The sequence below is a fragment of the Peromyscus californicus genome, unplaced genomic scaffold, assembly GCF_007827085.1.
Source record: "Peromyscus californicus insignis strain IS unplaced genomic scaffold, ASM782708v3 Scaffold_15__1_contigs__length_86483966, whole genome shotgun sequence".
NCBI classification, from domain to species: Eukaryota; Metazoa; Chordata; class Mammalia; order Rodentia; family Cricetidae; genus Peromyscus; species Peromyscus californicus.
Genome location: NW_026294447.1, coordinates 69963617 through 69979301, shown reverse-complemented (window position 1 = coordinate 69979301; position 15685 = coordinate 69963617). Strand labels below are relative to the sequence as shown.

Sequence of the window (15685 nt, the reverse complement as noted above, 5' to 3'; positions counted from 1 at the left end):
TGAAAGGAGCCATTTCAGATTATAAAAGTACTTAAACTCAGGAGGTCCTAAAACTCTTGTTAAAGCACTGGTAACAATGTTGCAGGGAGTGATTTGAACAGAAATCAAGAACTCAGCTGTGTTCCCCTGAAGGACTCCACAACAATTCATACCTCCAACTGGTACTTCTCAATGTCTCCCTATACTGTGCTGAGAAACTACATTCATGGAAGATTGTCTGTTCTGTGACATCTGAAAATCCATTAGAGGTTAAGTTCATTCTAGGGCAAAGACTCAACTGCATTACTTAAAGGGCTGAATGACAGACCTACCTTTTTTTTTAGATTTAATTTTCCGTGTGTGAGTATTTTGCCTGCATGTATGTACATGTAACACATGTGCCTAGAGGTCAAAAGATGGCATTATATACTCGGAAACTGGAGTTACAGTTGGTTGTGAGGTACCGTGAGGCTGCTGGGACTGAACCCAAGTCCTCTGCAAGAGAAACCAAGGCTTTGAACTGCTGAGCCGTCTCTCCAGCCCCAACCTGTAGAGGTCTCAGCTTACAGAAAGCACTAGAGACCAGAAGTGTTAAACACACAGCCTTTTTTCTTATGGGAGGAAACGGTGCCTGCTCACCTGGAAGGCCGGAGTGGGTGTTGGCTAACAACCTGGTGATCTTGGCTATTCTACAGTGCCAGCCTTCACCTGAGTCCCCAAATCCTGAGCAATCCTCTCAGTCAATAGAACACACCTTTCTGCTTATTACAGGCCCTTCCTCCCTAGGCCCTTATCCAGAACACTTTTATCAATCAATAAAGTTCATTCTCATGGCTAAGGTCACAAGTGCTTGGCTGGAGAGATGTAGTCATGCCTAAAGCTTTGTTGGGTTGTGACACTTGTCATATAGAACTTGTCCCCAAAGTTTCACTGTGTTTAAATGTGAGAAAAAGAACGGCCTTGGTCAGACTCTAGAAGCAGCTGACCCAGCACCAGCTAAGTCATGCTGACCAGAGCTTCATTTTTACCTCACGAGGCTCATTTCTCTGGCAGCTGTGACTCTTGCAGGGGCCCCCACGCCAACTCCAACCACTGCCTTTCATCAGCAGGAAATCTGCCTTCCAGAAACAATGTGTAATAACGCTTAGTGTTCCTTTGGCCATCACAATTCTATCCTTACCGGGCAGTGGTGGCGTACGCCTTTAATCCCAGCACTCGGGAGGCAGTCAGGTGTGGATCTCTGTGAGTTCAAGGCCAGTCTGGTCTACAGATCGAGATCCAGGACAGGCACCAAAAAACTACACAGAGAAACCCTGTCTCGGGAAAAAAAAAAAAAAGGGGAAAAGAAATTCTTTCCTTATCACTTAGGTTAACCCAAACATGTAAGAGTAGTCATTTGGATACTTAGAAATCTAATCAATTGAGCTTCAGGTTGGACTAACTCATACGAACTGCTGGGCATTCTAACAGATCTTAATATTTTCCTAAAAACCAGTAAGTTTTCTACCAAGTACAAATAACTGCAGTTACTTAATAGCAAAGCTATTAGTCTCACAAAGAAAAAACAAACATACAAACAAACAAAAACAAATGGCATCCCTAACCCCAACACCATTATAGAAACCAGCAGGTGCTAAAACTAAAGAATAGGAAACTGGGCCAAACTCAGTGATTGATCAGAGCCTACAGTCTATGAATTAATCAATTTATTGGTTTTCCAGGTAGGGTTTTGCCTTGCAGTAGTGGGTAGCCTGGAATTTGTGGTAACTCTCCTGCCTCAGTCCCCTGAGTGGTAGGACTGCAGTCCAAGCAAATGATGTTGCTTTTTGTTTTGTTTGTTATTGTTCTGGGTTTTCAAGACAGGGTTTCTCTGTATAGGCCTGGCTGTTCTGAAACTCCCTCCATAGACCAGACTGGCCTTGAACTTAGAAACCTGCCTGCCTCTGCCTCCCTAGTGCTGGAATTAAGTCGTGCACCACTACACCAGGCACAGACGATGTTTTTAACTTCCTTTAATTACAGAATTTTGATTACAGCTGGGCTGGAACTCAACAGGCTTCACACTTGGGTAATCTTCCTATAGGGTCTGACTCCTGAAGCCTAACTCCTCAGTGACAGGATTACAGCCATTAATCACCCTGCACTGCCATGCCCGGCTAAACAACAAAATACTTGTAGTGATTACCATAGGATTCTCAGATTAAACAAAGGTTAATATTAAAATTTGTCCACAAATGACATCATGGAATAGGAAGTAATAAAATGTTGTTTCTAGGTAACAGTTTCTAATGAAAAGCAAACCCAAATTCACAACTTGAAAAGCGAGGAGAAGGTGTTAATTGTATAAGCAGAGTATCTGATGTCAAGACTATGTGAATACTCACACTGAAACTGTCAACGGAGTGAGAAAATGGCTCACTGGGGAAATAGTCATCTAGAATTCTATCTTCTTGGACTAGTCTAAGCAGTGGTTAGGAGCAGGTTCTTGAGTTGGTCCTGAGGCCTGCCTGCTGACCAATTCCATCACTAAACAAGTATAGTATAGTAGGGACTGTAGGTAGCTCAGGCCAATAAAGCACTTAGGGATAAAACGGAACAGTGTTCACGTGCAGGAAGGACAAGTGTTTCAAGAGCCTGGGTCTGTACGGGACGTCAGACCTTAAGTCTGCTTGGAATCGAGATTCAAAGACTGGGAGAAAGCAAGCTGAGCTGTAGATGATTTGTTTAGTGATGAAAGCCCACAAATTTACCCCAGGGACAATTTTCCCGAAACTAAACATGAACAATTTTTTTTTCTTCAAGACAGGGTTTCTCTATGTAGCTTTGTACCTTTCCTGGAACTCACTTGGTAGCCCAGGCTGGCCTCGAACTCACAGAGATCCTCCTGCCTCTGCCTCCCGAGTGCTGGGATTAAAGGCGTGTGCCACCGGCTTTTTTTTTTTTTTTTAACATGAACAATTTATCAGGAAGGTCTCTGTCATTTTCAACCACAGCCTGCCAAAGACACAAATGGAGTGAGTTCACATGGGTGCTCTTAGTGACCTGACCCTCTGTATTGATGATGGTCTGATCTTATACAGTACTGCATCAGGACCTAGAGGAACCTGAATGTTCCCACACCCTGGCTCTCTGCCTGGCCCCCTTACCATGACTCTTTTCTCCATCCCAGCCCACTCCTGCTGCTCACAGACACCAGTCTTGCTCCAAAATTGCAAGGATGGGACTACTTGGCCACCTGTTGCTACAATTGTTGGGGGAGGGCATAGAAAAAAACTTATTAAGAATACTATCTATTCTAACAGCAGACCATCCAATAAACAAAACCAGGGCTCCCTGGAGAAATGGGGATCCTGGATTCTAGGACCAATCAGAAAATATACATGACCGTAATATCTTATAATGCCAGGAAGTGAGGAAGCCCTCAAAAACAAAACCCCAAGGGTGGGAGTATGTGAAAGAGACAAGCCCAAGGAAACTGCTCTGAGCAGCCAAAGCTGGAAACACCTGGATCTCCAAATAAAGTAGAAATGGATTGTGATCTGAAGTATACACTATCTATGAATCCAACAACTGACGGAGGAGAGACAAGTCTCTTTCAGAAGACTGATACCACACCCTTAAGGAGGGAATCGAGGGGTTGGGGATTTAGCTCAGTGGCAGAGCGCTTGCCTAGCAAGCACAAGGCCCTGGGTTCAGTCCTCAGCCCTGAAAAAAAAAAAAAGAAAAAACCAGGAGCGAGTCTAGCTCCCGTCTCCCTAAATGTGGGCTGGCCACACTAAGTGACTTCATCCCAAAGAGCACAGCATTCAGATGGCTACAGTGCAGAAGCCTGACAAACGCTAACTCCGCCAGATGATCTGTGACAGCCAGGTGACATGTGGGAAGAGTGACATTTGGCCTCTGGAGCCCCCCACCCCACCCCACCCCCAGTTCTATGAGAAAATCATCAGACAAAAGAGCCATCCTAGGGGCTGGAAAGGTGGCTCAGCAGTTAAGAGCACTGGCTGCCCTTCCAGAGGACCCAGGTTTGATTCTCAGCACCCACACAGTAGCTAACAACCATCTCAAACTCCAGTTCCAGGGGATCCAACACCCTCTTCTGGTCTCCGTAGGCAACAAGCTCACACATGGTGCACAGACATACAAATACAAGCAACACTTATACACATAAAATAATCTTACACTTTTATTGCCCCCTCCCCTGGTTTTAGTTTTGTTTCTCTGTGTAACAGCTCTGGCTGTCCTGGAACTCGCTTTGTAGACCACCCTGGCCTTGAACTCAGAGAGATCCACCTGCCTCTGCCTCCCGAATGCTGTTAAAAATTTTTAAAAATAAATTTAATAGAAATGTGAAGATGAGGCCGGGTGGTGGTGGTGCATGCCTTTAATCCCAGCACTCGTGAGGCAGAGCCACGCGGATCTCTGTGAGTTTGAGGCCAGCCTGATCTACAGAGTGAGATCCAGGACAAACACCAAACTACACAGAGAAACCCTGTCTCGGAACCTCCCCACCCCCCAGCCCTGCTTTAAAAAAAACCCCAAAAACCAAAAACCAAACAAACAAACAAAAAACCCAAAAAAAGAAATGTGAAGATGAAACTCCCTTCAGGTTGGCCCTTATCTACACTCTTCTTAGGTTATGGTCAATCTGATATAATACTGAGTAAAGGATTTTAAGGACTACCACCAACCTCGTAGGTCCTGCCTAGAAGCTCTAGTACAGAGTAAAAACACCCTCAACAAAGACACCTACTCTCTTCTTTGAAAGGCAACACAGGATGTAGTTGAAAAGATGAAAGTTCTGGGCTGGAGAGATGGCTCGGCAGGTAGGAGTACTTGTTGATCTTGCAGAGCAACCAGTTCAATCCCCAAGACCATCATGATGGCTCACAAGCATCAGTGACTCCAGTCTCAGGGGATCCAAGGTCTTCTTCTGGATTCCTTCAGGACCAGACATGAATGTGGTACACAGGTACATATGCAAGCAAAACACCCACACATGGAAAAGAAAATAATAATAATATCTCAAACAAACAACAACCAAAAACAAAGGGAAGAAAAATGATGGAAGGTTCTAGAGCCTGACTCTTGGTTCATGTTTAAAGCACAGTTACATCACTTACTGGCTGGAAAGCCTTTAACGTGGTATGCTTTACTCACAAAGTAAGGACACACTTGTGCATACGTCTAAGATCAGCAAAGAGGGTCAAGACCTAGAACAGTGCCTGTCACACAAGCACTCAGTGGAATGTTACTGTTGGAAGCAGCACTGATCACAACTGTCTGTTAGTCCTAACTCAGAACTCCCTACACCGTCAGGTTGTCCTCACTCTTCCCAGCCAACTGTATTAAGAGATGGCAGAGCAGTGTGCTGTGTTAACGAGACTCAGGGACGCCTGGGACCCAGATGGTCACTGCATGGAACAGAGGGAAACAACTGCTCCATCTTCAAGGAAACAGCGGAGTATTTAGAAACTGCAGGGTCCAAAGGCCTGGCAAAGCAGAAAGGGAGCATAATGTGCTGGCCAGTGTTTACCAACGTGACACAAGCCAGAATCATTTAAGAAGAGGGATCCTCAGTTGAGAACATGTACCCACCAGACCGGCCTGTGGGCAAGCCTATGGGATGTTTTCTTGGTTAATGATTGATGTGGGAGGGCCCAGCTCACTGGGAGCAGTGCCACCCTGGGCAGGTGGTCCTGGATAATACAAGAAAACAAACTGAGCAATCCTCCAGGAGCATGCCAGTAAGCTCCATTCCACCATGGCCTGTTTCTGTTTCTGCCTCCAGGTTCCTGCCCTGACTTCCCGGAACACACGCTGGAAGATCAAGTTGCTTCTGGTCACGGTGTTTTATCACAGCAATAGAAACCCTAACTAACAGTGAGGAATCCAAGGGTAACTCTAGCACTTCCAGAATGTGGTTTATAATCTGATAAGGAGTAAACTACAGGAATAATCTATCAGGAAGCCGGGTTGGCTGCTCATACCTGTAATCCCAGGACTTGTGGGGCAGAGGAGGATCAACTTTGAGACCCGCCTCAGACTACAGTGAGTACCTGGGCTCCCAGGGAAGACTCTATCTCAAACAACCTAACCCAAACAAACAAAAACCCAGGTGTTCTAGGCTGGGAAAAGACTGGCAAACAATCCCAAAAGGCTATGGTTGGCAAGACAGTTCAGCCGGTAAGGGTGCTTGATGACAGCCTGGTGATCTGAGTCCAATCCCTGGAACCCACACAGTAGAAACAGAAAACCAACTCCTCCTGCATGTCGCCCTCTGACTTCCACATGCTCCCATGGGATTCTCACATGTGTGTACACACACACACACACACACACACACACACACACACACACACACACACGTGCGGAGCCAGGGCTAGTAATGCATACCTACAATTTCAACATCTGGGAAATAGAGAGAGGAAGAACAGAAGAGTTATCCTCAGCCACAGAGCAAGTTTGAGCCCCGCCTAGGCTACATGAGACCATGTCTTAAGATGGGGGAAAGAAAAGACAGACTACCTCAGGGCAGGTGTTAGGTACAGTGAGTATTCTAGAAGTTCTGAGTTCAACTTCCTGCACAAAGAACTACGCAAGCCACAAGTTGCCACTGGATCTCAAAAATGAAGAACACAGAATTTACTGATTTTCCCTCTTCATGTTTCTGGTAAGACTTATTTTTATTTGTAATTATGTCTGTCTACGTGGAGGTGGCCCTGGAGCTGGAGTTACAGGTGGTTGTAAGTCACTCAGTGGGGTGCTAGGGACCAAACTCAAGTCCTCTGCAGGAGCAGTCCCTGCACATTGGAACCCACTCAGCCATCTCTCTAGCCCCACCCTGATCTCCCAGTCAAGAGCAAATACAAAGTCCATCAGCTGTGCTTCTGGAAGCCAGAAGAGCACACAGATGGTACTGCGAACAAGGCCAACAGAAACAGCTTCAACACTAAATTCCTTCAAATTTCCCACCCGATTCAGGGCTACACACACCCGTGGGGTTCAAGCTGAAACACGATCAGGGAAGGGGGCTTCTGGACCACTGCTGAGAATCAGAAGTGGGAACTCCCGGGCAGCGGCGGTGGTGGGCTAACATAACAGGCAGATGCTCTCTTCCTGCCTCTCTCAGCATTTGCTGCACCGACCTAACACAGGCAGCAGTCATGCTCAACCGGAAGGGGTGGACATGGGAGGAAGAGGAGGAAGAGGAGGAAGGGAGGGAATGAGAAAGACCAGTTGCTGCCCTAACAACACTCCTGCGGGGGTGACGCCAGATCAAATGTTTTTTTTCATACTGTTCCAGAGTTATTTACGGTAAAACCCTCCAGCATGACCCTGTTAGCACAAACAAAGTCTTGTTCTCTTTCAACAACTAGTCTCTTGATTTCCCACACATTATGTTGAACAATGAAGTTGGGGCCCAGGATAAGGCAGATGACATCAACCTCCCTCAAGTCTGAGGCTTGTTTGGGGGCCTAAATTCTGGTCTGTGGCCAGCTGGATGACTTCACAGAGGGCCCTACTGTCCACACTGCCAGGCTGTTATGAATACGGGGGCGGTGGCTTAGCACCATCAGTCAGCAACTGACGAATCAAAGTCACTGCACCCCTCCAAGTCACCTTTATAAATAACCTGCTCCACTTCTTAAAAACAGGACTGTCTTCAGAAGTTATCACTGGTTTCAAAATCTAAGCAGTCCTCCTTTCTAGAGTAGTTCAGAAGATGCAAAGCTGTAGACACTGGTCACTGAGTAAGTTCAATGAAGAAATGCTATCCTTTCTTTAACTTTTAGGAAGAAACTACAAGGTCGGGGCTTAAGTAAAAGCTACAAGATTTGTATAAAATACAAGAAGAAACTCAACTGCAATGCTATCAAATGTTAACGTACCAACTGGCCTTCTGGAGCAAACCATCTAGTTACTGGTCTGGTTTTAATCTACTGATCACAGTAACATTAAATATCTATTTAAAAGGGCCATATTTTCACGAAAAGAAAAAGGTGAGCCCAAGTAAGGATTCACATGGTAGTTACTGGTAAAAAGAAAAGCTTGTTTTGAGAGATAGGCAACAAGTATTCGATTGTTTTCCCTCTCTAACACAGAAACGTCTTAGTATAGGCACTGGAAATATAATCATTCCCTTAAAAAAACAAACCAAACCTGGAAACTGTATTACACACAATGTGTCTTCACACTGTCCAGCACGCGTGTTCATGTCTGCAGTCCCTACACTTAGGACCATCAGTTCCTACAACAGGCTTTATCAGGACCTGGAGTAACAGGGTAATGTCTATATTAACCATGGATGATGAGGGGACACTTTCCACTTCAAATTTGAGAAGTCTTTATAATCTACTACCGAGGATGGCTTAGCCTCATTTTGTGCAATGAGTGGGGAAGAGAGTGCTAAGGCAGACAACTGGGAATCTTCAACACCAAGTGTGTCTGAAACAGCATGAGAATCCCCCCCCCCACCACCACCACTACACACACTCCATGGCTAGCTGTCCAGAGGACGTCCCTGACCACTTCACTAGCCCTTACCCACCAGTCACTTCCGCCCCTACTGTCTGACTTTTTGGTTTGGTTTTTCGAGACGGGTTTCTCTGTGTAGCTTTGCGCCTTTCCTGTAACTCACTTTGGAGACCAGGCTGGCCTCGAACTCACAGAGATCCACCTGCCTCTGTCTCCCAAGTGCTGGGATTAAAGGCGTGCACCACCACCACCACCACCACCGCCCAGCATGTCTGACTTTTCACAACACAATTCACTACAGGAGGAAATCAGGCTTCTTCATCTTCCTTTATGTTTTATCTTTGTTGTTCCTCACTACAGTTCATGGACTTTAACTCATAAACCATTAACATTCAAAAATATTAAAGAACTATTTTTGAATTAATAGAGGAATCACAAAGAGAATGCTCAGAACCCCTCTCATTAAAACATTCCGTATTGCCAGGCCATGGTGGCGTACTCCTTTAATTCCAGCACTCAGGGAGGCAGAGGCAGTCAGATCTCTGAGTTTGAGGCCAGCCTGGTCTACAGACAGCGTTCCAGGATGGCCAGGGCTACACAGAGAAACCCTGTTCATAAACTGCTACCCACCCACCCCCACACACACACAAATACTAAAACAAAAACCGACCACCACCAAAAACCACATTCCATACATATCTGGTCACTTCAACCCTGTATGAGGCCAGAGAACAATTAAGTTTTTGTTCAGTGGAGATGATATAGTGTCAACACCCGTGAACAAAGCAAAACTGGTTCCCTGAATACAGAATCATTCAACTCAGTTCTTTTAACTCCACGAGCTCTACCATCACTACATGAGAGGAGATGCCTTAAGTAACTAGACCGACCACATACTCCATAATTATTGCAGCGGCTAGCATTTGAATCCAAATCTCTGAGTGGAGATCTGGACCGTCTTCATTCACTATTCTACAGGGATGGCGATGCTCCCTGCAATCCCAGCACTCCCAAGAGGTGGAGGCAGGAGGATCAGGAATTCAAAGTCATCCTCTGCTACCCTGTGCTACATGAAACCCTATCTCAAGCCCTTCCCAACTCTACAAAAGAAAAATAAAGAGGTGAGGATGGTGGTCAGTGCCTATAACCCCAGCAGGCAGGGGGACTGCAGCAAATTCAAGATCAGCCTGGGCTATGCAGAGTCCGTTTTCAAACAAGCAAGCAAAAAATATAGGGGCTGGGGTAGTGGCTCAGGCGACAGGAAAATGGGGACCTCACCTGAGTTTAGATCCTCAGCACCACTTAAAAAGTCAAGTGCAGCAGTGAAAGCCTACAATCCCAGCTCTGGGGAGGCTGGAGCAGGATCCCTAGAGTTTGTTTGCTAGCTAGTGTTGGGGAGGTCCAGGTTTAGCAAGGGATGTTGTGTTTAAAAGAAAGAAATAAGGTAGATAGTGATAAAGGAAGATACCTGATGTTGACATCTGGTGAGCATGTATATATATATATATATGTGTGTGTGTGTGTGTGTGTGTATGTGTGTATGTGCACACACACAGAGAGAGAGGGGGGAAGAGGGAGAGAGAGCAAGAGAGACAGACAGACAGACAGACAGACATGGATGGATAGACATACGGAGATCAAAAAGGAAGCAGACATTACACTAAGGAGGCTGTCCTGTCAAGCAGTGTATAATGAAAGCACATAGGAGGTGCCCACAGCCGAGAATGGACCAACTTAAAACATTATACAAAGAGGATATTCAGTGTGACTAAAGTAAAGGCGAGAGAATGGAAGAGAAAGGGAGGGATCACAGACGAGGAAAGCGTGGCAACCACTCATCTGTTCACTCATTTCTTTTGTTAAATTCTGCCATGTGCTAGGCATTACATTAGACATAAGCACTGCAATGGGACGCACACGCTTACTCAAAGAACTTACAGCCTATCTTAAGAGATGGGCGGGCCAACATGAAAAAAAACACACATCGATAACACAGGCACTAGGTGCACTCATTGAACATTAAGATGTTCTCAGACAGGAGGGAGGATGGATCCCTAAGATTCACCCAAGCACTAGCTTAAACTGGTGGCACAGGCCTGCTACTACTTGGGAGGCTGAGGCAGGAGGATCCTGAAAGAGAGGCCTGAAAAAGAACATAGCTCAATGGTAAAATGCTTGTCTACTAGATTCAATCCTCAGTTCTACCTCTTATCCCACTCCAAAAAGTGATGGGGATGTAGATGTAGAGTGCTTGCCTGGCATGTACAAGGCCTTGGGTTCGATCCCTAGCAACACATAAAACAGTCATGGCGGCACACAGCTACAAAGCAAGTTTGAGGGCAATCTGGGACACATGAGACCCTATTTCAAACCAACCAACAAAAACGAGCACTATATATTCACAAAGATCCTTCAGGGCAATCACCACCACTGCGCTTAGTGGTCCAGCTGTACTACACCAAGTCTTCATTTCTCCTACCTCAACTCAAACTGAACCTGAGCCAGTTGAAGGGTATGTGACTTAAGAGACGATAGCTGATCAAAGACCTGTACTGTGGCATGACGTGTAAGCAGGAGTTATGTGCTTTCAAGGTACACTTTTGAAGCTGAAATGATGCACTGTAGGGATCCTTGAGGCAGAATCTGAGCACGAACAGTCACAATTTTAAGAAGCAGAACTAAGTGAATAGATACTATAGTTGCAAGCTGCCGAGGGGCTTATGAGTAAATATGAAATACATATATTACATAAAAATAAATGTTTAAAAAATTCAGTACTGCCGGGCGGTGGTGGCGCACGCCTTTAATCCCAGCACTCGGGAGGCAGAGCCAGGCGGATCTCTGTGAGTTCGAGGCCAGCCTGGACTACCAAGTGAGTTCCAGGAAAGGCGCAAAGCTACACAGAGAAACCCTGTCTCGAAAAACAAAAAAAAAAAAAAAAAAAAAAAAATTCAGTACTCTGAGAACTGTTAATTAAAAAGTACATTCCCAGGCGGGGGAGGCACACGCCTTTAATCCCTGCACTAGGAAGGCAGAGGCAGGCAGATCTCCGAGTTCGAGGCCAGCCTGGTCAGCAGAGCGAGTTCCAGGACAGGCAGGGCTGCGCAGAGAAGCCTGTCTCAGGGCCCCTCATGTGTACACGTGGAAGTTGGAGGACAACCTTTGGGAGCTGATTCTCTCCGCCCACCATGTGGGTTCCACGGGCTGAACTCTGGCTTCGTGACTAGAGTCTTTGCCTACTGAACCACCTCACCAGTCCACAAGTGATGAAATCTTAGCACGTTCTGGGTATGACGTGCTATCAGGGAAACATTATGGGATGTTAATGTTTTGCTTTGAGAAAGGGGACTGAATATGTTACACCACACAGGTCTCCAGCTCATGGGCTCAAGTGACCTCACCTCGGTCTTTTTTCACTATGTTGTTCATCCTGGTTCTAAATTCTTGGGACTCAACTAATCCTCCTGCCTCAGTCTCCTTAGTAGCTAGGACTACAGACACATGCAGCTGCACCTAGCTCATTGTTAATTTTGAAAGGGTGTCATATGGCCATAAAACATGGTAGCCATGTTCCTATTTTTTTTAAGAGACTCAAGCTGACGTTGGCTGGACTGGAACACACTATTATCTAGGTCTCCTGGGCGTGGAAGAGTTTAACATAAAATACTCTTTTCCCTTTAAAGAGTGAAGATTAAACAAGTATGGGTCCTGAATAGTTGCAGAATCTGGGTAATAGACGTAAATTTTCTACAAGGATGAAAACGAAACACTGCTCAAAACGACCTGGGTTGGTGATAAAACGCAGGACCTTGACATCGAAATCTGTAATGTTTTCAATTTCCTTTTTAAAACCAGACGGAACAAAGGGGTCCATGTGTTTGTAAGGCAAGTCTCATCAGGAGCTGAGTATTGCTGGGCATACTGGCGCAGCTATGATCCCTGTACTCGCAAGGCTGAGGCAGAAGGACAGAGGGTTCCAGGTCAACCTGGGCTTCCAGTGAGGCCTAAACCAAAAAAAGAGGGGAGTGCTGGTCACTCCAAATTCTGTCTCCACCCCTTACACTCCTTTATCATCCAGTAACACTCCTTTCGTCCTGGATGCTGCTCCGTTTTCCTCTCTTTTTTAACACCTGGCTCCACTCATTCCTGTGTATTATGTACTCGGCATTTAGGATTCCAGCAGTCCAATTAAGCTGGCTAGCACTAAGAACCCAGCTGCTGAAATACTAGTGAGTAGAAGCACAAACTCCTGCTGGTGATGTCCCTTCAACAGCCTTAGAGCATCGTCAGATGTTCATTACTCTAGGTTTTGCCACGGGTCCTGTTGTCACTGAATGCTCGGCATTTAGGATTCCAGCAGTCCAATTAAGCTGGCTAGCACTAAGAACCCAGCTGCTGAAATACTAGTGAGTAGAAGCACAAACTCCTGCTGGTGATGTCCCTTCAACAGCCTTAGAGCATCGTCAGATGTTCATTACTCTAGGTTTTGCCACGGGTCCTGTTGTCACTGAATGCTACTAGAAGCAAGGCAAACACTTAACACCCCAGAAATACAAACAAGTAAACAAGTCCACCCTGAGGACATTACTGCTAGCTGGCCTACTAAGGGAGACAGAGGTGAACAGTAGTTATGATGAGCTCTGTCCAGAAAGGCCCAGTTAGAACCCAAACTGGAAACTAACAATATATGAGGCTTCAAGACAGGACTTAGGAGGAGCACCACAGAGCATGCTGGCAAATGTAAATTATCCTAAGACAGGCAACAGTGAGCCACTGAGTGGTTTTCAAGCACAGGACTCCAGGAGAGACAGCAACACTAAAGAGCAAGGCCTCTTTGACTGCTCCATCCAGTTCTTTGATTCTGGGGACTACTTCTACTATGAAAAGCCAGAAGCTACTAAACCCCAAACATTGTATCTATGTCTTTAAAATGTACCATCACCACTTTCCTGGGTAGACAGTTCAATATTTAAAGAGGATAATAAATGCTGGGTCACAAAACAATAGCCCTGAAAATAGTTTTTCTCTCTCAAAGTATGTTACATTATCACCACTGTGATCCAACACCTTAAATATAAACAATATATCTGAAGCTTGTTAAAAGTAAACTGTTTCAGGCTGGAGAGATGGCTCAGAGGTTTAGATGACTCCTTGCTCTTTCAGAAGACCCAGGTTGGGCTCCTAGCATCCATATGGTTGGCTTACAACTACTTATAACTCCAGTTCTAGGAAATCTGACGCCCCTCCACCAGCCCTAGGCACCCACAGGGTAGACATACATACATGTAGGTAAAACACTCATGTATAAAATAAAATAAATCTAAAAAAAAAAAACTTAAGTAAACTGTTTCCTCTATTTAGCTTAAGAATGTGAAATTTTCACTCTGTTAAAAAGAAACAAAAAATTACCAGTGTTTATTATGAATGAATACAGTTACTCAGAACACAATCAACACTGGACTATTAACAACTATTAATCACGAATCTGGCCAAGCAGAACTCCATTGAAAACTGGGACCAAATGGCATCATGTAAACTGTCACCATCCAAGGGTCCAGCTGACCCTTGTAGTTAAGAGAAGGCACTAGAGACTGTGACCATCTTGCGTCCAATAATAGACTCTAATAAATCCCAGAAATTACAAATTAAAAGCCAAGGCAGATTGTAGCACTTTTCTGTCTAAATACACTTAATGGGCCAATTCCATCTGGAAGCCACGTTCATTTTACCTGAGTCTCAGTTTCCTTGTTACTATAATAAGGCCCACGGTACCCATCTGCTCCAATCGGGTGGTGTTTGAACTAAATATACCACCTTTACGAGGCACAGGAAGTGACACGGCAGATACTTAATAAATCACACATTTTATTAGTCACAGTCAATCTTATTGTCTCCATTATCCTGTAGGTGTTTTGAGGTGTCTTATGATGTCAGTCCCCACTGATCCTCTACAGATTTCTCGGGACAATCACGTTATTGCTCAAGATCGCGGGGCCCTCGCAGAGACGGGACCCTGACGAAACGGTCCCTAGCTCTCTCGACTCGGGGTCCGCCAACGCCTCGCAGCCCTCCCGAGGGCCCAGACTTGGGGCGCGCAGCCCCGCCCCGCGAACCCCAAACGCGCGGGGTGAAGGGGCGGTCCCCACCGCACGTCCTCACCGCTCGGGGGGGTGGGGGGTGGGGGAGACGAAGCCAACCCCCGGCCTCCGCCCGCCGGCCTCCCCCGGACGCGAGGCCTCCCCCGGACGCGAGGCCTGCCATCTTCCCGCGCCGCCCCCGCGCCGCCCCGGGCCGCCCCGGGCCGCACCTTGAGGTGGGTGCGCAGGCCGCCGGCGCCCCCGGACTGGTCGGTGATCTCGTAGGCGCCCGTCACCAGCAGGTCCTTGTGGATCTCCTCGCGGAGACACTTGCGGGAGTTCACGGGCAGGTGGAAGGAGATGGCGACGACCGAGCTGGGGCCCAGCAGGAAGAGGAAGAGCAGCGCGGACGGGCGAGGGCCAGGCCGGGAGAGTGGGCCAGACAAACCAGACATGGTGCCGGAGCCTCGTTCACCACCCGGGGCCTCTAGCGCGCCGGAACCGGGAGCGCCCACGTGACTCGCCTCTGACCCAGCGAGGCCGCCGGCGCCATTTTGGAGATTGGCTAAACCGAGGAGGAATGTATCATAAATACGTTCTTAAAATCGAGGGAAGATGCGGTCGTATGTCATGACCACGGGCTTACGGGGCTAGAGAAGCGTTTCCAGGGTTTTTTTTTTTTTTTCGTACAAGTTTGATTTTCTGTGGAACCGAAAAGACCGCTGAGTGAGCCATAGTAAGTATGGGCAGCCCTGGAAGTAATTCAATGTTTATCGTCCCGGAAGTGGTTCACGGGAGTTTTAAAGCCGGTGACACCATGGCAACCAGCCCCCAATAAGGGACAGCCACAAGGCCTTTTCCCTGGGCCCGCCCACCGGCTCCTGAGACTGGGGCTAAAGTCACATGCACACACACAAAAAAAAAACCACGAGGTTAGTGTCCTGAAACTTACTCTGGGAGCATCTGGGACAGTGAAGCACTGAAGAGGAAAACTGCAAAGGGAAGTTTAAATTTGGCTTTTCGTGAGTGCGGGCCACTAACTCAGAGAAGAGTGTGTGGAGATCAACAGGTGGATGTGAATTGACAGGTATCCAGTTAATGCCTCCGAACCTAGTATTCGTCCTGATGTAACTTTGGTACTCACAACGTAC

The 15685-nt window shown here is 46.5% G+C and overlaps 1 protein-coding gene across 1 annotated transcript in view; it reads right to left on the bottom strand.

The window, feature by feature from the left end:
* The window catches only part of Tmed10 (transmembrane p24 trafficking protein 10), a 37660-nt gene extending 22254 nt beyond the window's left edge, over positions 1-15406 (bottom strand). Inside the window, exon 1 of the mRNA XM_052739270.1 lies at positions 14765-15406. Within this exon, the coding sequence (XP_052595230.1) occupies positions 14765-14989 (225 nt within the window). The 5' untranslated portion in view covers positions 14990-15406. The remainder of the gene's footprint in view (positions 1-14764) is intronic.
* Positions 15407-15685: the final 279 nt, after the last annotated feature.